A 27973-nucleotide genomic window follows, 5' to 3' on the forward strand; every position below is an offset into this window, starting at 1 on the left:
TCTGAACAGGCCCAGAGTATTTTATCAAATGGACATTACCACTAAATAGTGCTCATTTCAAACAAAACAAAACCAAACCATAAAAATTAAAGGGTTTTGATTTCCCAAAGAAAGCTTCACAATTTGGAAAGTGGCAGTTTCTGGAAAGTGGAAATCCTGAAGTTGCCTGACTTGAGTAGGGAGAGTATTGAGAGCAGATGACATTAGAATCCAAAAATTCACTGGAACAAAGTGCCCCCTGGTTCTCTCTGCAGAGAGAGCTTGGGTGGGAAAATATTCATGTCACAGCCTGAGGTACATATGGACTAGCACTAGATATGGTCCAAGCTTGATGAGTAAAAGAAAACCCCAAAACTTCTGCAAATGCATTTGCTAGGAGGTGAGGAAAGTTCTTGTTTGAAGCCTTACTCTAGTTGTGGATATTTTCTCTTCATTGCATGAGTGGTTAAACATGTTTATGTGCTCTCCTTTATTCTATTTTTTCTTTTATTTTCCATGGTAATGGCCACTTCCTCAGGGTTTTTTATAACATCCGCATTCAGGAAGCATGTCTTGTGTTTGGGGTTTGAAAGAGATGTGTTATCCCACTACTGTTATTCATGTTCAATTTTTATTGGGACTGGAAGTGGGTGACAGAGGAACTTGGGACATCATTCAAGCAGTATTTAGAAGCAATACGATTATGTTCCCTCCCCTGGTACATCAGAAATATGTTCCAGGCTCTGGAAACAAAGATCCTTGTACTGCAGAAGTTAGGCAAGCAAAACTATACCGGTTCTCTGTTTTTCAAAATCACATCACAATTGAGGCTCATTATTTCCTCATCCTCACCAAAGAAAATCAGGAACAAATAAGTGAGAGCAGAAGCTGGAGACTGCCCAGTACTAAATTTCTTCCTTTTTGAGCCTGCAGTTTTCACAGTACAAAGCAATCTCCCCTAAATACTGTATCCACATGAGAGGCAGGCTCAGGACACACAGGATAACATAGCTGCACTCAGCATTTCCCTCTTTCCCTATAAAACCATAATTTATTTGTGTGAATAGTCCCAGCAACCAGGAATGAAGGAGTTGTGTGCTTTAAAAAATAGGACTATTTAGACAGAAGCATAAATAGCAGAGGGACTGTTCATTTCCATTACATGACCCCCATATTACCATCGACATGACAGAATCATGAATCAGGAAACCAAAAACGATGAGATCAGCTCCAAAATAACAAACACTGTGCTCTTTTGCTGCTCCTCTGTTTTTCAGTTCTCCAGGAATTCTCCTGTACCTATTATGAGAGCTAAAAATTCACTTTTAAAACTAATGGTTGAGATCTTCAGATAATTGTGCAGAGCAGTTTTTTGAGACTAAACAAGAAGGGATATATAACAAAACTATGACTGTTAACCATCTTGCTGTCACAGGCTATTTCCTATCTCAGCATCGTTTAGAGGAGCTCGACAGGGAACTGAAGCCATGTGCAGTTCTTGTTTCAGTTGTCCTCATGGATTGACCCATTGTCATCAGAGGAAGTTCCAATGACATGTCTGACAACCCCCCAGTTAAAACGTTCAGTACTGAGCTGCTGAGAACTGGTTGCAGCTGTGTTGCACAATCCACAGCAGCAATATTACACTGTCCTCCTACATTAATGGGAAGAGAGGGAAGATTGCAGTATTGGCTAATAGTACCTACTGTAACAGGAGAAAGCATTGCAAATGGAAGGGAAAGCCTTAGTTCAGCGACAAGCAGTTTTCCAAGTGTTTCTTTATTTCTCTTTTCAAAACTAGAGGTTAAGCTAGACAGTAGAAATTCAGATACTAGGAAATGTTGCAGCTCACAATGGTGAGAAGCTGATGAATGCAAATCAGTATTAAGTGAAGAATTCTTGCTTTGTTGTCAAGCTGCGATCAGCTGCGCTGAGGCTGGTACCTCTTCCAAATTTCTCTCTTGGGACATCATAGATCATAGACCTACACTGGTGCTGTCCTGTCTATCCTAATTCTTCCTCCACAATCCTTTGCTACTATTCTGATCAGATGTGGCAAGGTTTTGATGGTGGAAGGGCTGCCAGAAGCTTCCCCCATGTCCAACAGAGCCAATTCCAACCAGCTCCAAGATGGACCCACTGCTGACCAAGGCTGAGCCCATCAGTGATGTTGGTAGCACTCTGGGATAACATGTTTAAGGGGAAAAAGAGCCTGAGCAACTGGAGACAGAGACAGGAGAAAAAATATGTGAGAGGAACAGCCCTGTAGACCCCAAGGTCAGTGAAGTAGGGGAGGATGTGCTCCAGCCACCAAAGCAGATTCCCCTGCAGCCCATGTTGAGGCAGGCTGTGTCCCTGCAGCCCATGGAGGTCCATGGTGGAGCAGATATCTACCTGCAACCCTGGGAGGACCCCACGCTGGAGCAGGGGGATGCCTGAAGGAGGCTGAGTACATAGAGAGTTGCAGCCATGGGAAGGACTCACATTGGAGCAGCTCATGGAGGAGTCTCCTGTACGAGGGAGCAGGGGCACCTGCTGGAGCAGGGGTAGAGTTTGAGGAGCCCTCCCCTGAGGAGGAAGGAGCAGCAGAGACAAGAACATAAACTGACCATAACTCCCATTCTCCACTCTCCTGCCCTGCCAGGTGGGAGGAGGTAGGGAATTTGGGACTAAAGTTGGGAGTGCAGGAAGAAGGAAGGGGTGGAGGAAAGAGGTTTTAATATGCCATTTTTTACTTCTCCATATCCTACTCTGATATCATTGGTAATAAATTAAAACCATTTTCCACAATTCAAGTCTGTTTTGCCCATGACGGTAGCTGGTGAGTGATCTCTCCCTGTCTTTATCTCAACCCATGAGCCTCTTGCTGTACTTTCTCTCTCCTGTCCAGTTGACGAGAGCAGTGACAGAGTGGCTTTGGTGGGCACCTGGTATCCAGCCAGGTCAACCTACCACATTATTGCAAGTGCACCTCTGTCTCCCAACATACCTGGAAAAGACATTTGCCATATAAGCTGCCATAGTGAATGTCTTTTAATTCCTCATTTGCTCTGGAAACTCACTTCTGCAAAGCTTTTCAAAACTGATTCACAACAGATCTAATGATTAGAAACTTCACTGCAGCTAGTTTTTATCACCCACACTCTAAACCCAAAACCTTCCTCTCCTCACATCGTGACCTCTGATTTTTCCAACCTGTCCTGAAACTGAAAACCCTGCTTGAGCCATATTCAGCTCTTTGACACATGCACTGCCTTCAAATTAATGCAGTTTCTCTGATGGCTGCAAGGCTGCAGGCTCCTTTTGAAGCAGGTTTTCTGTCTGCCCAGAAGCACACTATAGACAATACAAACAGCAATAACAGTAACACCACCCAAAAAGTGAAATCAAAAAGTATGTCATGAAAACGGTCAAAATAATGAAATGCCCTGATTATTCTACTCTCCCAAAAGAGCCATCTCTACAGTAATATTCTATTTCTTAAAGACAGGCACTTCACCAGGCTCTGATACATACAATTCCCAGCCAGAAATATCTGTCAAGCCATCTGGTTTGACCTCCGGGATAGCCAAGGCTCTTCCATTTCCTGACTGCTGAGCTCAAGTGCTTCCTATCACTTAAACACTGCTTGTGTCTGACTAAAGCCTGTTCTTGAATCAAGCATTGAAGCTGGGCTCAGAGACACTGAGAAAAGGATACCACAATCTTCTCCTCTGCACTTTGAGCCTGAAGATAACCACTCCACTGACAGAAAACTGCACCTTATTTCTGTTTGGAGATATCTTCAGTTTCAGTTAATACCAGATTAAAGAGTCTGCTCATATCCTGTTTTTTCTCCCTGCAAATAAGCACAAAGTGTCAGCTAACCCTTCCAATTAGTTTAACAGATTAGTCTCTAAAAGACTGGAGTTAAAGTATTTTCAGAAGTTGTTTTCAGTTTGGAGCCTTTTGGGGTTTTTCTTTCAGAGTTGTTTTTCAGTATCCTTCATTGCTCTTCTTTAAGCATCTAATTCTACATAGTGGCAACTGCTTAACAGCACACCAAAGCTGCAGGGCTCTATGTGAAGCCATTAATGTCAGTCTTCCAGGCTTTCAGACCAAGTCTGTTTTCAAGAACATGGAGCAGTAGAAAACCTTCAGACCAACTTGAGAAGTCTCTGTCACAGCTAAGGAGCTATGTGGCAGACACGTGGCAAACACTAGGACATGAACTGTAACAGGGAATTGGCAAGTCCAGCAATGGAAAGGGCAACAGTTTTTCTCCATAACCATCTACTATAAGTGTGATTTCCAGACTAAAAAGGGGGGAATGGAAAGGTTATCTCTCTTCTATCAAAAATGAAATTTTGAAGATTTCTTTGTTTCACACAGAAGTCTTGGCAACTCCTTTTTGCTATAATCAGAGGTAGTCCTGCAAATGCAATGTTCACCTCTCAGGCAACTCACAGAAGGCCTGTGTCAGGTTAGTGACTTGAACAACAGGATATGAATACTTTTAAGATGACATATAAAGCCTTACTTAACTTTCTTCCATTTAGACGTAAACATTTGCTTATCGATTATCTTATCATCTAAAACAAGTTACTAGCTGAATGAACTGAAAGGGTAAACTAGTTCTCATCATTACGCAAGAATAAATAGCCACCAGAAACAGGCAGAAATGACATGGAAGTGGAGAATTTTATTTACCTCCCTCAGCTGCGAACTCATCTGTTCCTTTACAAGCACGGTACAAACTGTGGCTGAGATTTATTGTGTTTCCAGTGGAGCATGTTCTATCAAGCAAGTACAATCTCTTCTTTAGCATGACCAATCTTTCCTGCTCAGTCTGACACCTGCCCCATTCAAGAGTTCATCTTAGGATGCAAGTTTACTTCTTATAGAAGCACGAAGTCCATCAGAGCCAGCCAAAGTCAGACATTGGTGAGAAGGAGCAGGAAAAGGCAAAACTTTTCCACTGCCTGTTTCCACGTGTGGTGAAGACACCCCCAGCCTGAGATCTTTTAGGTATTCCAGAGTCATTGTAAATCCATTCAATGAATGACATTAAGGAACATGCATATCACATCCCTTAGAACAGAAGAAAGAAATAAGATCCTAAATAATCAAAATATAACTGGTGGGGATAATCCTGAGGTATTACAGCAAAACAACCCCCCCAGAGCACTGCCTATGATGCTGTTACAGCTGTGTGGTGTAGACTGATTTCCTTATCAAGATCCCTAAATGCTCTCAAGTCCGTTCAGAATGAGGACTGTTAGCACAGCCCATCAAAAAGAAAGGATGTTGTCTTGAAATTACAATAGTCCCAAGTTTTGGCACAGCTTTGGGAATTTGAGCAGTGTCTCTTGCTTCCAATAACACTTACACAATGGCTCCCACACTTGTCAGCTTTAGTTTTCATCATTGAACACATGGCATTAGTTTCATCACTGAACACATGGCATTACACTGAGCATCTACTCAGAGCTATTCTGGTGTGAAGTAGGAACTCTATTTGGGTTTGCTGCATTTTGTTTGGGTTTTAGGTTTGGTTTGGTTTTGTAATTTTAATATACAAAATAAAGTATATTAAACCTTTCCAGATCACATCCTAATTATTAAAGCAAAGGGCACACCTAAAAAAATCCCTTTGACTTCTATATACATGTCTGCAGTATTATATTCCTGCATGATTTCAGATACTGAGATGAGAGCTCCTACTTCTGCACTTTGTACAACTGATTGCTTTATAGACAGGCTTTCACTCCGTATTCTTTTATCACTGATGCTGATACTAAACTTCAATTTTTTGCAGACAGAGGTATTTTGGGGTACTGAGTAAAGAATTAAGCAAACCTTGCATTCCCATTCAGGCTCAATAAGAGTGGAAAACAAAACAAAGTTTTGTGCCTCTTCCTGTCTGTACGAAAAAAACTAGCAAAGCCGCGTAAAATGAAACAGTTGGGGACTGAAGAGTACCAGATAAATTTGGAAGAAGCAAAAAAGAGAGGAAAAGAAGCCTTTTTTGTGTAGATAATGTAAACCAGATTATTTTGCTCGTTTTTTTTTATATCTACTAAAACCAGCCACACAACACGTTGAAAACCTCCCTGTTTTTCTCAGCCCACCGATAAAAAGTGGCTCGAGTAGTGACTTGCAACAGGAACCTCATCTGTTGCAAACACTTTGAGCCTTCCTTATTTCTCAGAGAGGAAGTATGTGGCCTGTTTGGCAAATGCTGCTCTACATGACAGCGTGAACTTCACAACACACTCATTCGACCGGCTGCTCCTCGATTTGATCAGCTAAACCTTGCTGGCAGCATGAGAGCAGTATTATGACTACGGCTGTTATGAGAGATACTGCAACCTGGAATAGCATGCCTAGCATTTAAAGGTAATCATTGCTCTGATACATTTTAGATTGTCTGCATATGGGACCAGATGTTTCAATTGTATTTATATAAAAGGGAGTTCTATTTCATTGACAATGACAATATTCAGACCATGGATTTCAAGTACCATCAAAGGTAGAAATCAAGCCTGCCTTGATCCTTTTCATAAGGAGTGGTACTAAAGATAGAAGGGACAAGGAGTATTCCTGCTGAAAGCTTACAGTAAGAGAGATGCATAGGACCTGATGCTGAAGCAAATTGCATTGCACTATAGCTCAAAATATAAGCCCACAGATTAGTGGGCTTTTTATTCAGTGTTAGAAGTTTGCATAATGTGGTATTTTTGTGTTGTTTTATAGTTGCATGTTTCTGTGAATTACCTTGATTACAGCATTATGTTGTTCTTTTAAGTGCAAAGGTATAAGTGCCTAAGAGCTAAAAGGATGTTCATTTTGATTAATGGCAAATTAAGGGAAATTCAGTAATGAATATACAGCCTCTGAAATCTAAGCTGCCTTTTTTTTCCCCAAAAAATGAGAAATAAAAGGATGTCAGTGCTTTCGTTTTCAAGACATTACCTGTGAATCTTATTGAGAATTAAAATGTACGATCCTGATGGTACCCATGTAAATATCAGGCTATAAAAAAATGGGGTGTAGCATCTCAGGAATGATGAATATCCTAATTTTACTAGTCTGCAGTATTCCATGAAGAGGGGCTTTACTCAGGTGCTTATCCTGCCTTTTTGTTTCTCTTATTATCTTCATTTAATTTGTTATTTCTCAACAATTTCAAATATAACTTTGACAAAGTTCTCACAAAGCAATGCATTCTCCTATGTGCTGTGCTATTTAACTGCTCCAGAAGCACGTTTGCTCAGAGAACAGATTCTGTGAGAGGAAATTCTTGCTACATGTGCTGCACGCAGGAATGGAAGGTGTAAATTGTACAAGTTCTTGGGACACACGATATAGGTCAGTGAGACTCCAGTCGTGACAGGCAAAGAGTTCATATCTGCAGAGAGCTCTGCCACTGACGAACAGGACACAAAGCAGGACTGGGGCTCTAATGCTTCTATACCTTCCTTTTGGCAGCAAAAATAAAGCAGTAACAATCACTAAAGTACACTAGCTGTGTGTTTGCAACACCTATGGCTGCAGCAACCAGCCTTCCTTAAGCAGCATTGCACAAGCAGAAAGGGAAGAGGAGAAAGGACCAAAGTATAGCAGACTGCAAATGTGATCTTAATGGTTAAAATCACATTTCCACACAAGCCCGAGGAGGTGGCCTGTGAGTGGGGAGAGCTGCAGGTAGTGTTTGGTTTGCAGCCCAGCAGCACAGTGGTTCCTCTGAGCTGAACAAGCAGCTACACTTCTCCATGCTGGGCTTTGGGTAGATAGACATGGTGAGCTCAGAGTCTATCATTCCTCCTTAATTCCTCCCAAATCTCCCTCAGTGAATGATTTTCTTTGGATCTGGCATAATTATATGCTTCAATAACACACGGATGCCACCTCTACTCATACCCCAGACTGCCACCAACTTTAAGTGAGATGCAGTGCCTGGAACAGATTCCTCATTTCAAAAGAATATAATCTATAACACTGATATTATTCCACTATTGATTTAAATGATAAAGAAATCAGCTCGGGCACAAGATGCTGGACAGTTTCCTGTAAGTCCATTTTTGCAGAGTATCTTCAAATTTCAGAAAACCACCATAGTTTATCATCTACTGATACAATGGATTTGTATTGCACTGCCAGTACTCAACACAAGCACAAGCTACTTAAGCATTAAGTTCTATCACGCATGTAGAGTCATGTGCACTGTTGTTCTAGAATCATAGAATCACAGAATAGGATAATCAGTATACTAATTCATACTCTAAAACCAGTGACACGCCACTGACGATGAGCAAGGAGAAACAATGTTTTGCCCTCACCCTTTCCCATTTCAAACAAAGCTCCCAATTTCTTCCATTTTCATCTCACTTTCAAACGTCAGAGTTTAGCCATACATCAGGGCATTCACTCCACCGCCTTTGACTGGACTATAGACACATTTTCTCAGCTCAAAAGCACAATGACAAGTGGCCTTAGTGGTAAAACAGATGGATATCTGTTATTTTCTTTTTGATCACTTTGGATAAGTGAATTAACAGCAGTGATCACAGCTTTCCATTTGCTTACTTTTATTGAATGCTTCTGCTATGACTCTAGAGAACATCTTGAACTCTCTGTTCCTTTCAAGACTTTATGCGGCCACCAATGGTAATTAGTGGCAGTAAAACAGCGTGGGAAATGTAATGAGACACAGCAAACTGTCACGCTAGTGACATCAAAGACCAAAACTTCATTGCTCTTCACTGTTCCTGTACGTACTTCATAACACTTGTATTTTCCGTAAACCAGGTTCTTCCACATCTATAGTAGCAGCACTGAGCTGCATGCTCTGTCCTATTTAGAGCTCCCCTGAGAAAAAAGATGGTTGGTATGGCAGAAGTGAGCTAAAGCACTTCTGGATGTGCTCTGCAAAAAGTAGGCACATGCCCCTTGCTCAGTATTTCATCCATCTGCAATACACAGTAAGCACTTTAATGACAAACTATATATAAGCAAACTTTCAAAACCACTTTAGGTGTTTTTAAAGCAATGCTTGGAGTTTTGACCCCTAGATACCATCTAGGAAAATGAAGGTGCCTTGCTCAAACATGCCGTGCTTTCAGGAAGCCTGTGTGATGTAAAATTTACAAGTCTTTCCATCATGTACAAAAGCTACACATCACTTTCCAAAGTGACTCAGGCACACCTGAAAACTGTGCCCACGGTATCATAAGAGTAGGAAAAAAGCCCTTGAAAGCACAGTCACAAGTCTGGTCTCCAGCAGAATGACTGGCTCTCAAATACCAAGACCCAGAATAAAGGGGTACATAGAGGTAGGATTTTTATTCTTATTTTTTCAGACTTTTGTGATACAAAATTCAGCACTGTTCTCATCTAAATGACAATTGCATGTGTTAAATTTATAGATGGGCATAAGGTATTTATGCTGCCACGCTTGGCACCTATCTGGAACTGCAGTATATTTTTGGTAACTGCAGCTTGCTTGCTATACACTGAGCCAGATTTGAACTGTCCTTTTCAAGTACTGCAGAAATGCAGCTACTACAGCACAGAGCTCAGCAGAGGTTATCTCTCAAGGTGTTTATTTCACTTCTCTGGTTGACTTTTTCAGCCTTATTGAGCTCTCTTTTGCCATGCCCAAGAAATTCTGCTGGCTAAGTTGAACACAAGCCAGGAACATCTATTGTATCTGTAGCCAAAATACTGGCTGCACTATTCCTAGGCTTATTCTTTATGGGATACAACAGAGAAAAATGTTGAAGAAATGCAAATCAGGTCTTGCAAAAAATATATTCAGAGTTAGTTCAAGAAACTATAATCTTGGAAGTACACAGTGCCTGTCAAAATGAATTCTGATTTCAGTTTCAGAATCATAGGTGCACTTAAGCAGAGAATGATTTTGTTTTCAGCTGAGAGCCCCTTTTATTCAAATATGAGTACCCAAATAGTTGATTTAAATTTAAGGCTGCTTTTTTTATCCAGCTTCTAGACAACTCATATCAGGCCACGAAACAGTTTTTTGTTCTTGTGAAAGCATATTTCAGACACTTGTCAGAAAGACCCTGGCACAGCTGCATCCTACAGATGTGCCACAAGCTAGCTCCTGAGTGCAGTGAAAGGGTAACGTGACATTTGGCCGATGAAATAGAGACTTCTAGCAAAGAGCCTTTGGGAACAAGAACTAGGAAGCTTGAACATCAGATGAGGTAGAGTCAAACTGTGCACTACCATCTGTTTTAGCACTGATCTACTTGCATTCTCTAGGAGATGAATTCTCTTTCAAAAGGCATTTTATTCTGTAGGGTGTCTTCCTATACCCACTGTAAGACATCAAAAATGTATGGGATTAAGCCATACCCTAAATTCTGCCAATCTTTTAGAATAAGACAATTTTACCGATTGAGTCTTACTGATTTCAGCAGTACTGCTTCTCCTGTTAGACACCTCCCCAGCTAGCACCATCAGGTTCCAGCCTGTCATAAGTAACAAGCAGCATTCCAAAGGCAGTAATCATCTTTGAAACAGTTAAGCTAGAAAAGACTGAAAGATGCAGAATACCCACACTGCATGGAGCTGCTGGAGTTCCTGTTATCATTTTCATAGGTCAACTGACATATGTTTAAAATAATTACCTGTCAGATAGTGGTGTTAACTGATACTGCTTTAATGTACAAACAGACATAGCTTATTCTCCTGTGCTTCTGAAAATACGCCATAGCAAAAGACACCTTCCACATCCAATGGGTTTTTCCTCTGACCTCTGAAGGGAAGAATTAGGATGGGTACAGTAAAGCCATGAGAAGGAACTCTTCCTCTCACAATATTTAGTTCCAAGATTCTCTGATCCTGTTTGTGGTACATCCAGCAAGACATCCAAAGACAAGGATTTTCACCACTGGCTTTATGCTTTATTCTTTGTGGCGTCAGAGCTCCAATTGCCGAAAAGAACATTTTGTGTATGAAACTGCAGGCATGGCTTTACTGTGACTTCCTATTGTGCTGAGGTACTGGTAATGGAAACTTTTACTACACTGCGTTCTTCTGAGCAACTTCCCTAGCTGTGGTTTTCTGCTATTCCCCTGATAAAAGCACCAGGGTGGTGAGAGTTTAGCAAGTATGTAAAACTCTCACATGAATTTGACACAAGAGCTCTCAAAAGCAAAGCTGTACAAAACTGGAGACACCCAAACTAGGTCACTTCTCATCTGTCGGCAAAGCAGGTGTCATGCTGATGCTTCATTTCAGTGTCTCCTTTGATTTAGTTCTGAAAGAGCTTTGACGGAATTAGAGAGCGCAATGGGAAATACCATGAAAACACCAAGAGCATCTGAAGAAACAAATGTGCCAAGCCAAATGGGTAAGTATGCATTTAATTTCTTTCAAGAGACAAAGATGTTCAAAATACATGGTACATTCCTCCACATGTCTTCCTTCATCCGCCTGACATAGTTAAAGCATGCAAGTGCAAGACTGCTGAGAGAAGGAGGGCATCCACAAAACAGTGGTTATTTTTAGGTATGTTCAAGCTCTTTTTCCAAGAACTAGTTTAATTAAAACCCCCAAACGTTAAAACCGGTATTTGCTGGTGCTCCGTTAAAGACTTTCCTTCCAATCCAGAAACCAGAAATAATGTATTTTGACATACTTGCATGGGATATTTTATACAAACTTGTTCTTGAAATTTAGGGTTGCTTCATTTAAGGTTAAAAACCTTCATGTTAAGCTTTCACTGAACCTGAAGTCCACTTTTAGACAGTTGCTTTAGAAGTAGCATACAACCAACTTGTCACTAGGTTTATCAATACAGGTTATACGAAAACACGTATTTCCCAGGCTGAGCTGCCAAAGGAGGATGAAACACATCTACCCTTTGCATCCACATGTGAAAAACTCAGGTTGCAAAGACCCCTCCAGAGGCCAGTAGAAGCCTTGCATCTGCAATAGAGGTCAGTGACTACTGGTGAATAGGTGGGGAGGCAGTGCAGCCCCAGCTCTCACACCATGATACAAAAGACAGTGGGTACAAGAGCTAGAGTACATCACTCCCCAAAGGTGAGGACGAGAAAACAGCCTTGATTGTTGGGGGTTTTGGGGGTTTTATTAGAGGGAGAAGGCATTAATCAAAGGTTTTGGGTTTTCCATGAAAGGTGGTCCAGTTGGGCTGCTCATTATTGTAAGGATAGGGAATCAGCTTGGTCACATTAGTGCTGGAGTGAACCCAGCCCTGCTCTTAACATAGCCAAGAACCAGCTGATATAGGCAATGAAGCACAGATCAAACACTACAAATGCCCATAACATGAATAGACAGTTTGTTGGGTTTTTTTTTTTGTGAAGAAAAGTGTCTTATGCTGACATTCCCAACAACTACTGTCACAAGTACCATGACCATCAAAATAGAGACATGCACACAGAGCAGGGCCTTGGTGACGAACAGGGCAGTGAGGGGTCACTGCCAGAGCTCTGATCGAGTTTGCATTGTTCCTGCTAAAAGTCAGGAGTTAACAAGGATAAAGCCAACTGCATTGCTTCTAGTACTGTAAATAGAACATTCCCCTGAAACATAAGTCAGAAAACATTGACAGCACAGGAATTGCATGGGGGAATTACCCGTTTAGGAATTCAGGGCTCAATCTACTTTCACTCTTCTACACGTCTAGCACATCTGGAAAGATGCTATGTCAGATCCTGCCAGACCTTTGGCTGCCACATGGAGAGGGAACAAGTCTCCCACAGCTGCAGTGGCATCTACCAAGGCTGTAGGGATGTCTCAGACATTCACACAGCTGAAATTGCACCACATACCTATGTTTCAGCAGCTTTTTGGTCATAAAAATGATCAGAGCAATGGAACACCTTTCCTACAAAGAAATAGTGAGAGAAGGCTCTGGGGAGACCCTATTGCTGTCTTTTGATAATCAGAGGGGGCTTATATGAAGGATGGGGAGAGACTTTAGCAGGGCCTGTAGCAATAAGACAAAGGGTAATGATTTTAAACCAAAATAGGGTAGACGTAAACTATATATAATAAAGATTTTTTTACAATGAGGGTGGTGAAACACTGGAACAGGTTACCTTGTAGATGCCTCATCCCTGGAAACAATAATGGTCAGGTTGGACAAAGCTCTGAACAATTTAATCTAGTTGAAGATGTCCCTGTTCATTGCAGGGAGTTGGACTAGACACCTTTAGAGGTCCGCTTCAACCCAAACTGTTCTATGATTATATGGTTTAACAGCCTACACAGCTCTTAGTCTGGATCAGAGCAGCATCTTTCATAACAGTTTAGATGTTGCTAATTGAAGTTGGGAATACAAACATCAGTACTGTCATCCAAATCCAATGAAAACAGACTTCAGAAAAGGAATTTAGTACTAAAAGTTTATATTGGGGTTAATCCAATGAGTTTGTATCTATGTGTCTTCCTGAGCAGATCAAATTCCAAATTACATCACCAAACACTGAAGATTTCCCCCAGGCCATGAAGGAACACCATTAAGTGAGGTGGAGAAACCAATCCACAGACTTAGAATAGTCGTAACAGTTATTAGAAAAAGCAGTGTGAATGTGTTCTTTAGACACCTATAAGCATCTTGTGCTGCCTAAGATCTTTGCTGAAAGCAAAACATGCTTCTTCACCTCCAGTGCATCAGTCTTGCTCTTGAGAAAGGAAACAGTGCATAAGCTGCACATCCCAAGGATGCATTTAGACTCCAAATATAACTGCATCCCTGGCATAACCTAGGTACTCAGAGCAGCTACAGTAGCAAGGGATCATCAGGGGTTGTGAGCCCACCCTGTGCTCTTTCCTCCCTTTAGACTGTGAATCAAGGGTTAATCCTCACTGAGCTGCACCTGCAGAACTCTCAGTTCTCAAGCTGGCTGCTTTAGATCTAATTTGGGTACAACACTGTGATTCTGCAACCACACCTTATGGCTGCTATAGAGACAGCCTCCCAGACACACACCAGTGCCCTCCTTTACCCTCTCTGGTACACACTCTGCCTATGCTCTCCCTTCTCTCTTACAGTGCTTCATAGTCCCTTCACAATGAATAATTTAAAGCATGCAGTGTTCAGTCTCACACTTTGCAAGACATCCAGGGATGCAGACATACAGAGCTAGCGTGTATTTCATATTCATTTGCTACTCCTGAAAAAAACCCATCCAGATTTAACACCCAGATTCAGTGGAAATGAGTGTGCTTTGATCTTTCCACTCTGAATTGTTCCACTTGAGATGTAACCTACACTCACCCTGCAGAGGAGAGGCTCTGTTAGTAAAACTCAGGAGAGCCTTCTATTTTTTATTACAGTTTAAAAGTGTGGGGAGCTCATTAGATCAAATCTATTAAATCACTGTGAAATTTGGGAGTGGAGAAACAATGTCATTTGTTTAGTCCCTGTTTCAAGGCTTTTGTGTTTGAAAGGAGCTAGTACAGGCTCTGTGAAATGTTGTAGAGTGGTGGGGTTGTAGAGTGGTGGGGTATTTTACATAAGCAAAAACACCCAGTGAGGTTTGATTTAAATACCAATTAAAGTGAGAAGGTTGGAATGTCTTGAGTAGTACAAAACCCCTTTAATATAAGTACATGCAGTTTAAGGGGTAACATTTGTATGGATGCAGCAGCCAACACTATGATTAATTCCTTCATTTTCAGAACTACAAATTCACATGCACAACTGAAACAAAAACTAATATAAAGACGAAAGTGTAAGTAAAGTAACACGGATCTTTCCAGAGTAGAGAAAAAATCAGGTACCCTTCAGTGCATAGTGACATGCAAAACACTGGTGCACAAGGAAGGAGAGCAGAAAAGCACTTGTTTTCCACCCTTTCAGAAGGGAAAAAAACCCTTATAAATAAAGAGTGTAAGTTCAAAAGAAAAAAACACTGCTAAAGGCATTGTCATTAAGCTAAAAAAAAAAGGCTGTTTCCAACTGCTGTCTAACAATCTGCTGTGAGAAATTAGGCAATGGCACTTTATCCCTGCTCTGCTGCTCTTACAGCATACCTCCTGGCATATATTCCTTGTAGTCCTGAATTAAGATCTTGCTTTGTTGAAAAAGACTCAGCACCAATACCTAGGTCTTGCTAGCCTCAGCTACCAAGCAGTTTCATAGACAGAGAAGATGTCTCTTAACTTTTAGTGCAGAACAGGGAAGCAATTGAAGGCATGCTTAGCACAGAACTTCTTCAGTATATCTGAACTAATTGTGTCATAAATTATAATAGACTAATCATTGCAGTTGGTTGATTAATACAAAGGTACTGGGCTAGTCCTGTTTAATTCAGTGACACTAATCAACTGAGGAAATCATAGCAATACTGATACTAAACACACTCTCAAACTGATAAATATCTATTCCAGAGTCATCTATGCATCCATAAGGATGCTCACTGTATCGTGAGGCTACTTTAATGGGTAAAGGCTAGCAAGACAAAATGCTTACAGTCAGTTTAACTATTAAGGTAAAATAACCCACTACTTTGCATAACACAGGTCTCTATAACATAACAAACAGCTACTCAAAATCAACTGAGAAAACACTCCTTTTAACCTAGTATTTTCTGTAACATTCATATTCTCATCACCACTGCTGTAAGGATAACAAGTGTAAAATCTTTTCTCTTGAAACTATTTGTTTCCTGCAGACTTGCATGTTTCCTTCAGTCTTTCATTATTATCACTGCAAGCTATTTGTAAGGCCCTGTGAGACAGAGGCTGAAAACAGAATCAGCCTCAGCATTCATTCAGGATGCTGCTTCTAGGTTTCCCTAAAGAACTGTCTTCCTTAAAGGCAAGTTGAGGAATTTATATTAAACAAGAAAATATAAGATACAGCAGTGTGTCTATCTCTCATGGCAATTTCATTCTTTCCTTCCCTGAATTCATTCCCATTTTTGCGTATGTTGAGCTGCACAGAGTGGGCAAGTGCCTAGATCAAACTCTCTCTGCATACATCCTCCTAGGTGGTATTACTAAGGAACAAGGTGCTGATCCTGCTGGAGGCAGAGGGAAAACGTTGTCTCCCTGTGCGCTGGTAAAGCATACTGTGATGTGCAGATGGAAGAGACTCACTTCCAAGAGAAATGCAGGCAGCATATTGCACAATAGCTCTTGCCAGGACTTCTGCATTTACTGGGCACCACAGGCTCCTGCTGGATGAGGAACTCCTGATGGTTTTGTAGTCCCCATCTTGAGCAAAGTGCCTCCTCCATCCTTCAGAAATACAGGAGACTGGAAAAAGTGTCCTACACAATGCTGCAAGGCCCAGAGTCATCCCAACTGATGTAGAAGGTCATCTAGTCTCTTTACTGACCTCAGTTCTGCAAGCTGTGGTTGTACAATGATTTTATTACAAACACCTATGTTGCTGCTCTTCTTCAATTGTCCTCAACATAAAAAGGACATGGAACTGTTAGAACAAGTCCAGAGGAGGGCCACGAGGATGATCAGGGGCTGGAACACCTCCTGTATGAAGACAGGCTGAGAAAGTTGGGGCTGTTCAGCCTGCAGAAGAGAAGGCTGTGTGGAGACCTCATAGCAGCCTTCCAGTATCTGAAGGGGGCCTACAGGGATGCTGGGGAGGGACTATTCATTAGGGACTGTAGTGACAGGACAAGGGGTAACGGGTTGAAACTTAAACAGCAGAGGTTTAGACTGGATATAAGGAGGAAATTCTTTACTGTTAGGGTGGTGAGGCACTGGAATGGGTTGCCCAGGGAGGTAGTGAATGCTCCACCCCTGGCAGTGTTCAAGACCAGGTTGGATGAAGCCGTGGGTGATACAGTTTAGTGTGAGGTGTCCCTGGCCATGGCAGGGGGGTTGGAACTAGATGATCTTGAGGTCCTTTCCAATCCTAACTATTCTATGATTCTATAAGGGCATCATGTGCTACCCCTAGTTATTACCTCCCCCTCAATGGTGAAGAACAAAGCATGCTGGCTGTTCATCAAGCTAATTTTTAAGTGATGGGAAATGGGCAATAATGGCCACACTGTCATTGTCTTTGATCTAAACTAATTTCAGACCTTTGAAAACTATCAGTGGTGTTAGAAGATGGAACAATTCACTATGCATCTTCCTTTCCTCAACTGTACTGCATCAGCTTGACTCAAAATTGTAGCTGGAGACATTTAGAGACAGTGGCATTAATAAAACTGGGTTACCTCCTAATACTATAAATACTTACTAATTTTGCTAGTTTCAAACTGAATATGTCCTTTAAATATGGTAATTACTAGAAAAAAGAGGTCTAAATTTAGTTGCTTACAATTAACCAAATTACTTGCTTCATTTCTAGTATCTTCACATTCTTATAATGTTACAGGCTCATCTTTAGCTCTTTATGTTTACCAAGTGACATTTCAGAGTGAGATTTTTCTCTCCATTTGACCTACCATGCAAAATGTAACATATATAACAATCCATTTCTGCTTCAGAGCTCTATCTTGGTTTAAGTGACATTTTTTTTCCTCTTTTAACAGGTCAGGAGAATGATTTCCTTGCTGTCCTCTATGACTATCCTTCATCAGACATAAGCCAACCTATATTTCATGTAGGGGAAAAACTACGTGTGCTATCAGAGTAAGTTAACCCCTCTTTTTTGGCTTTAAATCAGATTTTGTTACAATTGATGCAAAGCTCTGTTATGTGCATGTTGTCCAAACTGGATGTGCTTCAGCAAAATGAATTGAGTTCCAAATTTGCAAGGAAGGACAGTTAGTCATGGTGCAAATTTCCCTATAGTTTCAGGATTTGGGGTTTCAGGTGGTTCTTTGATCCTTGCATTGCTCTGGCACGGTTTCTGAAGCTGGATTCAGTGTCTGTTCTAAAGTAGGACTCAAAAAAGAGTTCTGCTTTAAAAAATGATTTTGAGAAAGTACCCCCCCCCCCATGTTAGTGGAAAACAGATGAGAGCAAGATCAGTTTGAATCATATGGAAAAAGAACTTTTTATCTGAATTTCTCTATGTCAATTGTATCTCATTTTCTCTCTCATCCTCCTTCTCTAAGAGCTCTTTATGATGAGGTCTTAGAATTTCACCCTAAGGCAACTCCAAGAAATATAAAATAAAAAAATAGTGGACTTTTTTTCTTTCTCAAATATTTTAATTGATTCTACATTTTCTTTGTGGGGAAAAGAAATAAAGGGTCAAAGATTTCCCAGATATTCCACTCAATAATTAACAAGCCCCAAAAGGGAGTAGGCTTAAGAGCATTAGTTCAGATAGACCTTAAGCATCATGCAGATAATGCCACACAGAAGTGAGTATGCTACCTGAAAAATGGAAGCCAGCAGCCTCGATATTCTTTTATGCACAACTTATATCGGCACACAGTGACCTCCTAGAAGTTACTCAGCCCCACAGTCAGTTTGCACTGATTAAACAGAAATGAAAGGTTTCATTTTCGCAGCTGGTGGAGCAGATGGATTCAAGGGGAGATCAGACACATCCTAGCGGAGAAATCATCCAAGGATTCCTAAATTCATAAAGAAAATTCTCTACCCGAGGAAACCAAACAGTTGGAGAACTGAAGTACTCAAAGAATCACAGACAATTGATGCATCCTTGGACCCAACTCCAGGCTGCTATTACCCACAGTGACCTTTGTCAGCAGTAAGATACAGGGGGTGCAGACCTCTGGTCTGATCCAGAATGGCTGCAGCTATGTTCTGCTGACAAAGCGCTTTCCTGCCTGCCTGAACCTAGAGGTCACAAGGTTCACACAGTACCACTAGATGAATTTTCTGCTGGTGGAGAGCTTCCTTAAACCAGGGGAATTCTTCTCTGGTAACTTGAAGCTTTTTAAACCTTGCTCCAGTTTGCGTAACGTACACAACATGGCACAATTGTTTTAGCTTTGGAAATTCCAGGTTAAAGCCTTATTTCCAGCTCTCATCATCTACAAGCCCTCACAACACCACATAACTACATATGCGTGTATCAATGGGAATGACATCTGTGGCATCATATAGGTATACATGTGCTGCATAGTATGATCTACTGGATGAACAGCCTTTAACAAAACTATGCTTCTGTAGCAGCAGTTTTCATCACATTTATCTGTTGTGCAGTGATCAAGAACTTCTAATAGTAAATATAGCCAAAGCAAGCCTGGATGGGAACTTTCCTCTTCCTCTTTTGTATCAGGCTGCTCACAGAAAACAAGACACTCTAATGCTCTATGCAAAGCACAGTGTCCCAGTGAAGGACCCGTTCTTCCCTGCTGGGGTATGTGCTGATGTTAATAGGAACTGTTTGCCTGCAGACTCCTGCACGTAGGCTGTAGGTATAATCTTCTCAAGTAAGTCAAAGAAGCAAATGTAGTGGAAGTAAAGAGCATCATGGCAGGCATGATCACAGCATGGGTGATGAAGAGTCTCCACAGAGAGGACAACATAAGCAGGCAGCATGTGCTGCTTTTGTAATGGCAGCTTTTCAGCCTTCTACCAAAGCCATTACATGTAACAGCAACCAGCCCCACCAGTCCTGCCAGGTGCATGATGTATGGATCCCTCATAGAAAACACAGCTCCTCACAGATGTTGTGACTGCTCTGGCTCAGCAGGGTTAGATAAGCACCACTAGCACAGTGTCTCACTCTCCACACTTATCCAGCACCTTTCATTATCAAATGAACAGCTGTATTTAAGTGGCAGCAGTCAAACCAAATGCCCTCCAATGATCTCCCCAGTCTACAAAAGCTCGGTGGCTCCTGCCCCATGAGAGATGTGATGCTTTAAGACTTTCAATCATCATAAGGATTTTTCATGCTTTGCAGTATCAGTTTGAAGGGAGGGAGATGCTGAGACTATCAGGGGTTTTGTTACTGCAGTTCTTGGTTCTGTCTGGGAGAGTTGTAGGAAAAACCACCTAAAATAACCTAAACATCTTATACATCATTTCATGTCAGCTGGAAACCCACAAGCAAAACTTGTGTGGATCTGAAATTCCCAGCTCTGAGCACTAGACACTTCCCTTTTTCCCTTAGCATATACACTCTGGCCCATGGTCCCAGCAGCTATAACTCAGAAAGTAAAATATAAGTGGTTTCACCTCAGTTGTTTTGACATACGCTGAGACTCTGGTCTGAAATCCAGGCATTACCTGAGAGCATTTATATGAATGTCCACAAAACCAGCATTCAAACACAAGATGCAGTAGTACTTGGATTCAAACTCCTACAGTAAAAGATGTAGAGAGCCCATCAACCATCGGCATCCTTGCACTAATCGCTAAATCTCCGTAGCATCCCTGTGTAAATACATGTTACCATGCCCTTCCTAAGGGATTCAAAAGGCAAAACCACCATTCAGCATCACAGCAAGAAGCTAAGATATATCATTGAAAAAACATACATTTAGTCACCTAGTTTCAGCTATGGATGTTATTTACTGTAGTCTGGTCACCAATTCACTGAACAGAAGGAAAAGAGCAAACCATGACCCTGTTAGACTGAAAACCTGTTCCCAGGCAGACAGGGTGCTGAGTATCTCTAACTTGATGTTCCAGGAGTAACTAGAGGGCTATCCAGACACAGCATACCCAGACATAAGCTGGATATCCTGGATACCAATACAAGTCTAGCTGTGGGAAGGCAAAGCACAGCATGGTTTAACCACTGAGTATTTACCCTTCCTCTTTTAACTACAGAAAAAAATATTTTATTACTGACGTAATTTCAATGGAACAAATGGAGCTTGTTTCTGTGTCCAAATTTAATCCTGGTGTAGGTTTAGAAATGGAACTATCTTAAATGAGACAAACTTGGGTCCCTTACTGAATACGTAGATGCAGGAACGAAAACAGAAGGTTACAGGCCAATCTGTATGTCTGAACTAACGCCTAAAATGAGGACAAAGTCTAAAAGTACATCTGAAAATATCCCTTCTCTTGCTCTCACACAGTGAAGGAGGCTGGTGGAGAGTCCATTCCCTTACAACAGGTCGAGAAAACTATATTCCAGGAAAATATGTAGCAAAGGTTTACCACGGGTAAGTAAATGCATTTCCTATAGCCTTTCAACGCAACGCTTCTACATATGCAGCACTGATCAGTTATTCAGTGTCTTAATCAGAACAATGCCAATAGTGACTAGGCAGACAGGAATTTTATTTATTGACAGTCTTTTTCCTTTGAAATCTCAGAACATCAAATCCACACCTAAATTTAGATTCTATGAAAAGGAAAATCCTAGTTTTAAATGCTGGAAAGGGCAAAAAGAACCCCTCAAATGTAATATATTTTAAATACTTCTGTTGCATGAACTGATCTCTAATTTAAAGACATTACTAAACAGACCCAATTTAGAAAGACTTTTTAATATTTGCAAAAAGTAAAATTTAAGCTCATGAAAAAAACAGACCAAAAAGAACAAATAGTAAGACTAATAAGCCATTCAGGAATGTAAACTCTCACACTGGAAAAGCTAAGGGTGGTTCAGAGGTTTCTTGTTGCCCTAGACATCAGTCAGAAAAAAAAAACATTAAACACACTTAAAACCTTTCTGGCATATGAACAGCAAACTTCACTGTGATTTATGAAAGTACTCTAATTTTAATATGCTTTTACATCCTCCCGAAATAGAGATGCTTTCACAAAGACAAGGCACAGACACGATGATGGAAGCTACTTTCTGAGCTTCCCCAAGACCATTTTTGCTGAGAGCACACTGGATCAAACACACACACACAACAACTTTAAAATAAAGGTGCTAGTAACTGCTACACCAGCCAAGCAGCTCATTTACACACTTAGACACTACCTGTGTCTACAGCAGTGCACCAAGCTATGGTGAATATCAATAGGGCTAATTCCACTTTCCCTTATCCACAAAGCCAATTTACTTGACTGTCTGTTTTTCCCCTTAGCATACTATCTGTATTGTGTATGGGTTTATTTATCATAGAATCAAACATATTTTGGGGTTAACCAAAAATGGTTTAAATGAAAAAGAGGAATTTAAGTAATGCCACAGATATGTCAGTAATATAGCACATGGATATGTCCCCAGAAATTCAGATCAAGACGGCTTGAAAGGTTTTGTTTTCCCTAAATCCAAACCTTCTTCACTCTTCTCTAGTCTCACAGTTACTGGATCCTCAAAGAGAGCAAAATTTTCTCCATAAACTGGGAAAATATGCCTGGACACAGTTGAGAGGATAACTATAGAAAGCCACAGTGTTGTTTTTGCAGTCACTTTTCCTGGCTAATACTGCACGTTCACAGCCACATGCTGCTCTCTGTTTCACTGGTGGCCAGACTTCAGAATTTGTTTTTTCCTGCTTCACAGCTGGTTATTTGAAGGGTTGGGAAGAGAAAAAGCAGAAGAACTTCTACTGCTACCCAACACCAAGGTCGGATCGTTCATGATCAGAGAGAGTGAAACCAGGAAAGGTGAGAAAATACCATTTTTACCCCTTGATCTCAGACATTAACAGTTTTACAGCTCTTCAATTCACTCATTGTCCTGCTTCATACGGATCAGTCCACAACCAGAAAACAAGGAAGGCAAAGGTACCCAGTGCAGCATACCAGTCTTCAGTCAGTGCTGGCAACAGGGTTAGCAATGGCCATGGAAAGTTCCACAGGCATCAGCACAAAAAAGACTCAGTTGTTCAAATGCTATTATTTACTTTGGTCTCATGCAAAGCTTATTATGCAGTGGGACTTTTCAAATGGAGGAGAAGTTGCAGATTTGCCTTAGTCCATGAAAGATTGTCTGAAGAAGCTATAAAACACACACCGAGCAGTGGGGTGGCTGATAAGTGAATTTGTTATATAAACAGGTTGTTCTTCTATTTACTTTTAAAAAATGACATTACTTCAATTTCACTTTCTTTCATAGCAGTTCTGTTGCTACATAGGAACTCTATTGAACACACTTTATACTTCAATGCTCTTCAATGGGAATACGTCTCCCATTGTGCAACTTGTCCTTTTCCCTTTTCCTGAAGCATCAGAACACATACTAATATCATGATACTACAGTTAGAAGGGAATAATAAACCATTTACCCTGATCTTTTCCATACCACAGGCCAATTACTTTCATAATAGCTATACTAAACTGAAAGAAATTAAGGATCAACATTCAATCCTTACCAACCACATGCTGAACAACAGTTTTAAAACTAATAGTTTTAGACAAAGAAACACGAAAATCCAAGTCCAGATTCAATCCAAATCTCAGGCCCTGATGTTGGGCCCTTTGTTCTCTTTGTTATACTTAAGTATAAATATGAAAGATACTGTATAAGTATAAATTAGGATGGCCACTCTTTTTTTTTCAGATCTTTCTGGAAGCTTTTGGATCATTGCACCACATCTGTTATCTGGTTTTGGTCACTGGTTTCCATCCAGAATTAGGGCCCTACTTTGGTCTAATGAGCTCTTCTCTTTCTCCAGGGTTATACTCCTTGTCTGTGCGGCACAGACAAGTAAAACATTACAGGATCTTCCGTCTTCCAAATAACTGGTATTACATCTCTCCACGGCAAACCTTCCAGTGCCTTGAAGACCTTGTGAATCACTACTCAGGTAAGAAGAACTGCAGGATAGACATATTTTCCACTGGTAACTGTAAAACTGTCTATCAAAGATCCAGAACAAGAAGTTTTGCCTTTGTCCAAGACTTGTAACTACTGCCACAGAACAAGTAATAGGAAAACTTCTGGTTTATGTTTTACTTTGCTTTTTATCCTAAATAAAATATGTTACCCTTAACAGTACAACTGAAATCAACCCCAAAAGTCATCTAAATAAAGACAGATAGGCTTTACCCATATTGGAATCTGATATTGGATGGCCATGTCAATAACACTGTTTGGTCTGAACATTAGTGTCTAGAACTTTGCTAGATAACTTTCAAATACAATTTGGAGGTTAGCACAGGACAGGGATGCCCAGTCCTCTAGGAGCACAACTAAACTCAAAGTTTGGGTGTATGAAAATGCTATACTGTGCAGATGCAAATCATGGTTCTGGGTCCCAAGGCCACAGTTTATCAGCATTGATATGACTTCCATTTACCTATTTACCGTATAGACAAACAGATAGTGTTAGGACATGCAAGACCAGGTTCTGCAATCACATTTCTCTTAGGAACCACTAAAACACACAACCTTATCTGCAACAGATAATTCTCAGAAATGTTGCCAGTTTCTTCCCTATTACTCTTCTAAGCATGGCTGGATTTTATCAGCAGAAGATATCTCAAGGGACTCAAGCTGTTAGCTCCAATCTAGATTGAGCTGTCACTTTTACTGATATCAGTCCAGTGGATGACACCCAACCAAATGATATTTTCCAGATTCATGAGAATTTAACCTGTGTCAGAGACATAATTTGACAAATGACACAAGTAAGTGGCTGCAGGGACCATGCTTTAAAATAAGAACATTTTAAAATGAGGAAGGAAGATTGCAATAAGTTAATTGCATAAAAGTTATAAAAGAACAATAGATTCTGTGCTTTAATTAGTAATGGGTACTCAAGCGTAAAGCTACCATATCTGCATATTTCAGAGGTAAATGAAAAAGTTTCTTGCCAAAGAGTATTCTGCTAAACTGGGGAGAAAAACCATATTCATACTCAAAACATGCAAAAGAAACTTTGAACTCCAATGATATAAGCAGAAGTTCTGCAGGATATTGTTTGGGGTATTTTTTACATTCTCGTTAGCTGACACCTTTCTCCATTTAGAGTGGTCAAAACAGCCAAAGCTAAAATTTTGGGGTGAGGGGAACTTATTTTTTACTTGAGTTATATGTGTAAAAGGAAACATAGTGAGATCTAGCTCTGGGTTTAAGTCTCTGCTCTGTCACAGGCTTCCTTCCAGACTTCAGGCAAGTCACTTTATCTTTCTGTGTCTCTGTTTCTCACTTGTACTGTGGGACATATGTCCCCATGATAAATTAAAAGGGAAAGGTATGAGGAAGATGTCACAGTGACCTTGTTGAGAACACACAATTTATTGACTCCTACTGATATGGCCAAACTGCTTATTTGAGCATGCACCAGGGAAAGAAAACAGTGAAGATACCAGTGAACAAAGACTAACTGTGTATTCATTTCCCTCTTAGAAGTTGCTGATGGTCTCTGCTGTGTCCTTACAACACCTTGTCTTACCCAGTGCTCTAACAACAGTGTAATGAACCAAGTTCCTCCTGTGGTGATGCGGAATAAAAACTTCAACTGGAGAAATCTTCACAGGTACCACATTACAACACAGGCTGCCAGAAACAACAAGTGTTCTTTTCCAGCCTTGTATATACTTGTACTTACAACACAGGAGAAGCAGCCATTTCCTTCTCCTGAGATCAGTTTCAAGGAGCAGACACTCTTTCAAAGCTGCTGACAGCAGGTTAACCCATGAAAACTGGATGTCCAGCTCTCTAACTGATAATCTTGGTCTAACTTTGGAAGCACAGTTAACTATAATTTTTCCTATCCAGCCAAGAGTGTGGCCACATAAGCAGTCCCTTTGGGACTCATGAGTCCTCTCCACCAAGGGTGCAGGAGTAAAATCCAGGCCATAAAGCCTAGTCAGACCCACCACCAATGGCACAGTAACATGTAATGGCTTAGAGGTGAGCTCCAACAGTCAAAAATGGCTCCCCCTTGTTCATATAGTGGCCATCCAAGAAGCAGCATATATTCAAGGAACACATCCCAGTATAAATCTTTCCTGCTGTGTGCCTCTCAATATAGAGCCCAGCTCAAGGTTCCTGAGATTTCTAGTATCTTGACTGCAACTAGAGAAAGTAGGTCAGGTTTCAGAAGCTGGTGAAACAACCACCTTCAGAAACAAAAGCACCTCTTCTTTTTGAAGTGTATATTTCCCTCTACCACCCTTCCTTCACAAAGCACATTCATTTGCTTACAAATGCAAGAAAATTTAGTGCAGTGTTGAAGCTGTTTTTCCTACAGGTTAAGAAGAAAGAAAGTATGTAGATGTTATTTCCTTTTCAGATGCTGAAAAATACTTAAATACTGAGTTACCTCTGGTGTACTGACTGTTTCAGAAACCACTGACAGAAATATCTGCTGATTTATGGGACTGGAATTTTTTTATACAACAAAATTAACCTAATTTGGTTTAATAGCTGTAAATTTTATACCAATAGGCTCGGTTCATGTAGCTGAAATGGTAACAAAATTCTCTTCTTTTAAAGGCTGGAGGTGACTGAAGATACTGAGAGCACCCTGGCAGCAATGGATGACTCTTGTCTTAGCTATGGATTGAGGGAAAGTATCGCTTCCTACCTGTCCTTAACAGGGGATGATAACACTTCTTTTGCAAGTGCCAGAAAGAAGAAAGCCCAGTCCTTCATATACACAGGGTGCAAACGGAAGAGTACCCTTCACTTACCACCTACATACTATGAGGACTAAATTTAAGACAACCAGGAGGAAAAAAAAGACAAAACTGAGGAGTTAGAAGAGAAACCCAGAGCATTCTTTGGTCCTGCAGTCCTTCAAAGGCTGAGAGGTAGAAGCACACCAGCTGATGACCAAATACTGGCAATGCTTCTGCACTTCCTCTTCTGAATGTTAACCAGAGACCTTCTTAAGGATGCTGTCTCAGCCACGGCATACACTGGGAACATCCCCAGTGCACCTGACATTAGAACCTAATCACAAGCAGGACAGACTGAGACAGACTCAGAGTCAAAAGCCAAGTGAGGCAGATGACTCTTCAGCATGTCCAGCATTGTACAAAGGTGATTGCATACAGAAGGACTAACTATAGCTCAAGAACTTAAATTAAGTCTTACTATGGTATTCTCCACAACGCTGAAAACTATCCTGACAGAACTACCTACAATGAAAACAGGAAGCTTTTTCTGCTCCATAAGGAGAATGTAGCGGCCTGTGGTGTCACAAAATGGTCATAAAATTAAGAACAGATTTAACTCACTGGGAAAAGCAGTTCCTGTTTAACCCTGAGCTGGGAGTACAGGCAAAAGCCTACCTCAGCTGCTCATAGTCTACCAGATATACAGGAAAGAGCAAAGAGATTTTTAATTGGAAACTAAAATGTGGTAATATCATGCCTAACTGCAAAGGTAGGCTTGTAAAGGTGTCACCTTTTATGTATAGAGGACCAGATTTTAACCTTATGTCCTGAAGGCACCCCATATTTATGTACAATATTTATATTAATAGCAGCTTTTTAAATAATTAAACTAAGAGAGCAAATCAGCAACAGTGGATTTTAAAGAGTATTCTGAATTTCTTGTCTGAAGAGAGTTCTGTCAAAGAGTAACGACACATTTCATCAAACTCCTTCAAGATTTGTAACCAGGTTATCTGGAATTAGAGAATTTATATATATATATATATATATATATATATATATATGTGCTCTTGAAGGAGCAGCTAGCATGGTCCTTTGAACCTGACTTGGGATTGTTTTCTAATCAAGCAGTCACATCTGGGGGTGTAAAATGCTGCAATCCATGTTCTCAAGCCAAGATCTTTCCAGTCTAATATTCTGTCATACCTTTTTGCACAGAGTTGAGTAATGAAGGTTTCAAGATAGGGAATTTGGTTTATACATATACATATATCCTCTGTAAATACTTCTTAGTACAAACTTCTGTGCCCTTTAGATCTTTTAATAGATCATTTGCACTAGCAAGAGAGATTCAGAGATCAAAATAGTTCACAGCCTGTTTAGACATACTTCAGAATGTTATGGATGAATGTAATTTGGCTGGCAAACATTGAAAACCACAAAGCAAGATGAACTCAGGAACCCTAGGTGTTTGTATGATCCCATTATTGTTACTGATCGTTACTATGTTATGGTGACTGTATTTTACCCAGTGAAATGTGTATGGGGAGCATTACAGATTTTGAAGTCAAGTCATGACTTGTATTTATTCATTAAAATAATATCCAATAGTGACTTCGTGTTGGTTTTAGACAATGGAAAACCTCACATGCAATTAATACAAACACCCAGTCTTGCAATGACACTG

General features: G+C 40.6%; 2 protein-coding genes across 2 annotated transcripts in view; one reads left to right on the forward strand and one right to left on the reverse strand.

The window, feature by feature from the left end:
• TG (thyroglobulin) overlaps positions 1–27973 on the reverse strand; it is a 179948-nt gene that overhangs the window by 31815 nt on the left and 120160 nt on the right. The gene's annotated exons all lie outside the window — the stretch shown is intronic.
• SLA (Src like adaptor) lies at positions 6222–27308 on the forward strand. The gene is made up of 8 exons (XM_005143816.3): positions 6222–6357; positions 11244–11338; positions 17472–17571; positions 20895–20981; positions 22280–22383; positions 23394–23525; positions 25070–25199; positions 26162–27308. Exons 2-8 carry the CDS (start codon positions 11278–11280, stop codon positions 26379–26381), a joined length of 834 nt encoding a protein of 277 aa, XP_005143873.2. The 5' UTR covers positions 6222–6357; positions 11244–11277; the 3' UTR covers positions 26382–27308.

The sequence above is a fragment of the Melopsittacus undulatus genome, chromosome 1, assembly GCF_012275295.1.
Source record: "Melopsittacus undulatus isolate bMelUnd1 chromosome 1, bMelUnd1.mat.Z, whole genome shotgun sequence".
NCBI lineage: Eukaryota > Metazoa > Chordata > Aves > Psittaciformes > Psittaculidae > Melopsittacus > Melopsittacus undulatus.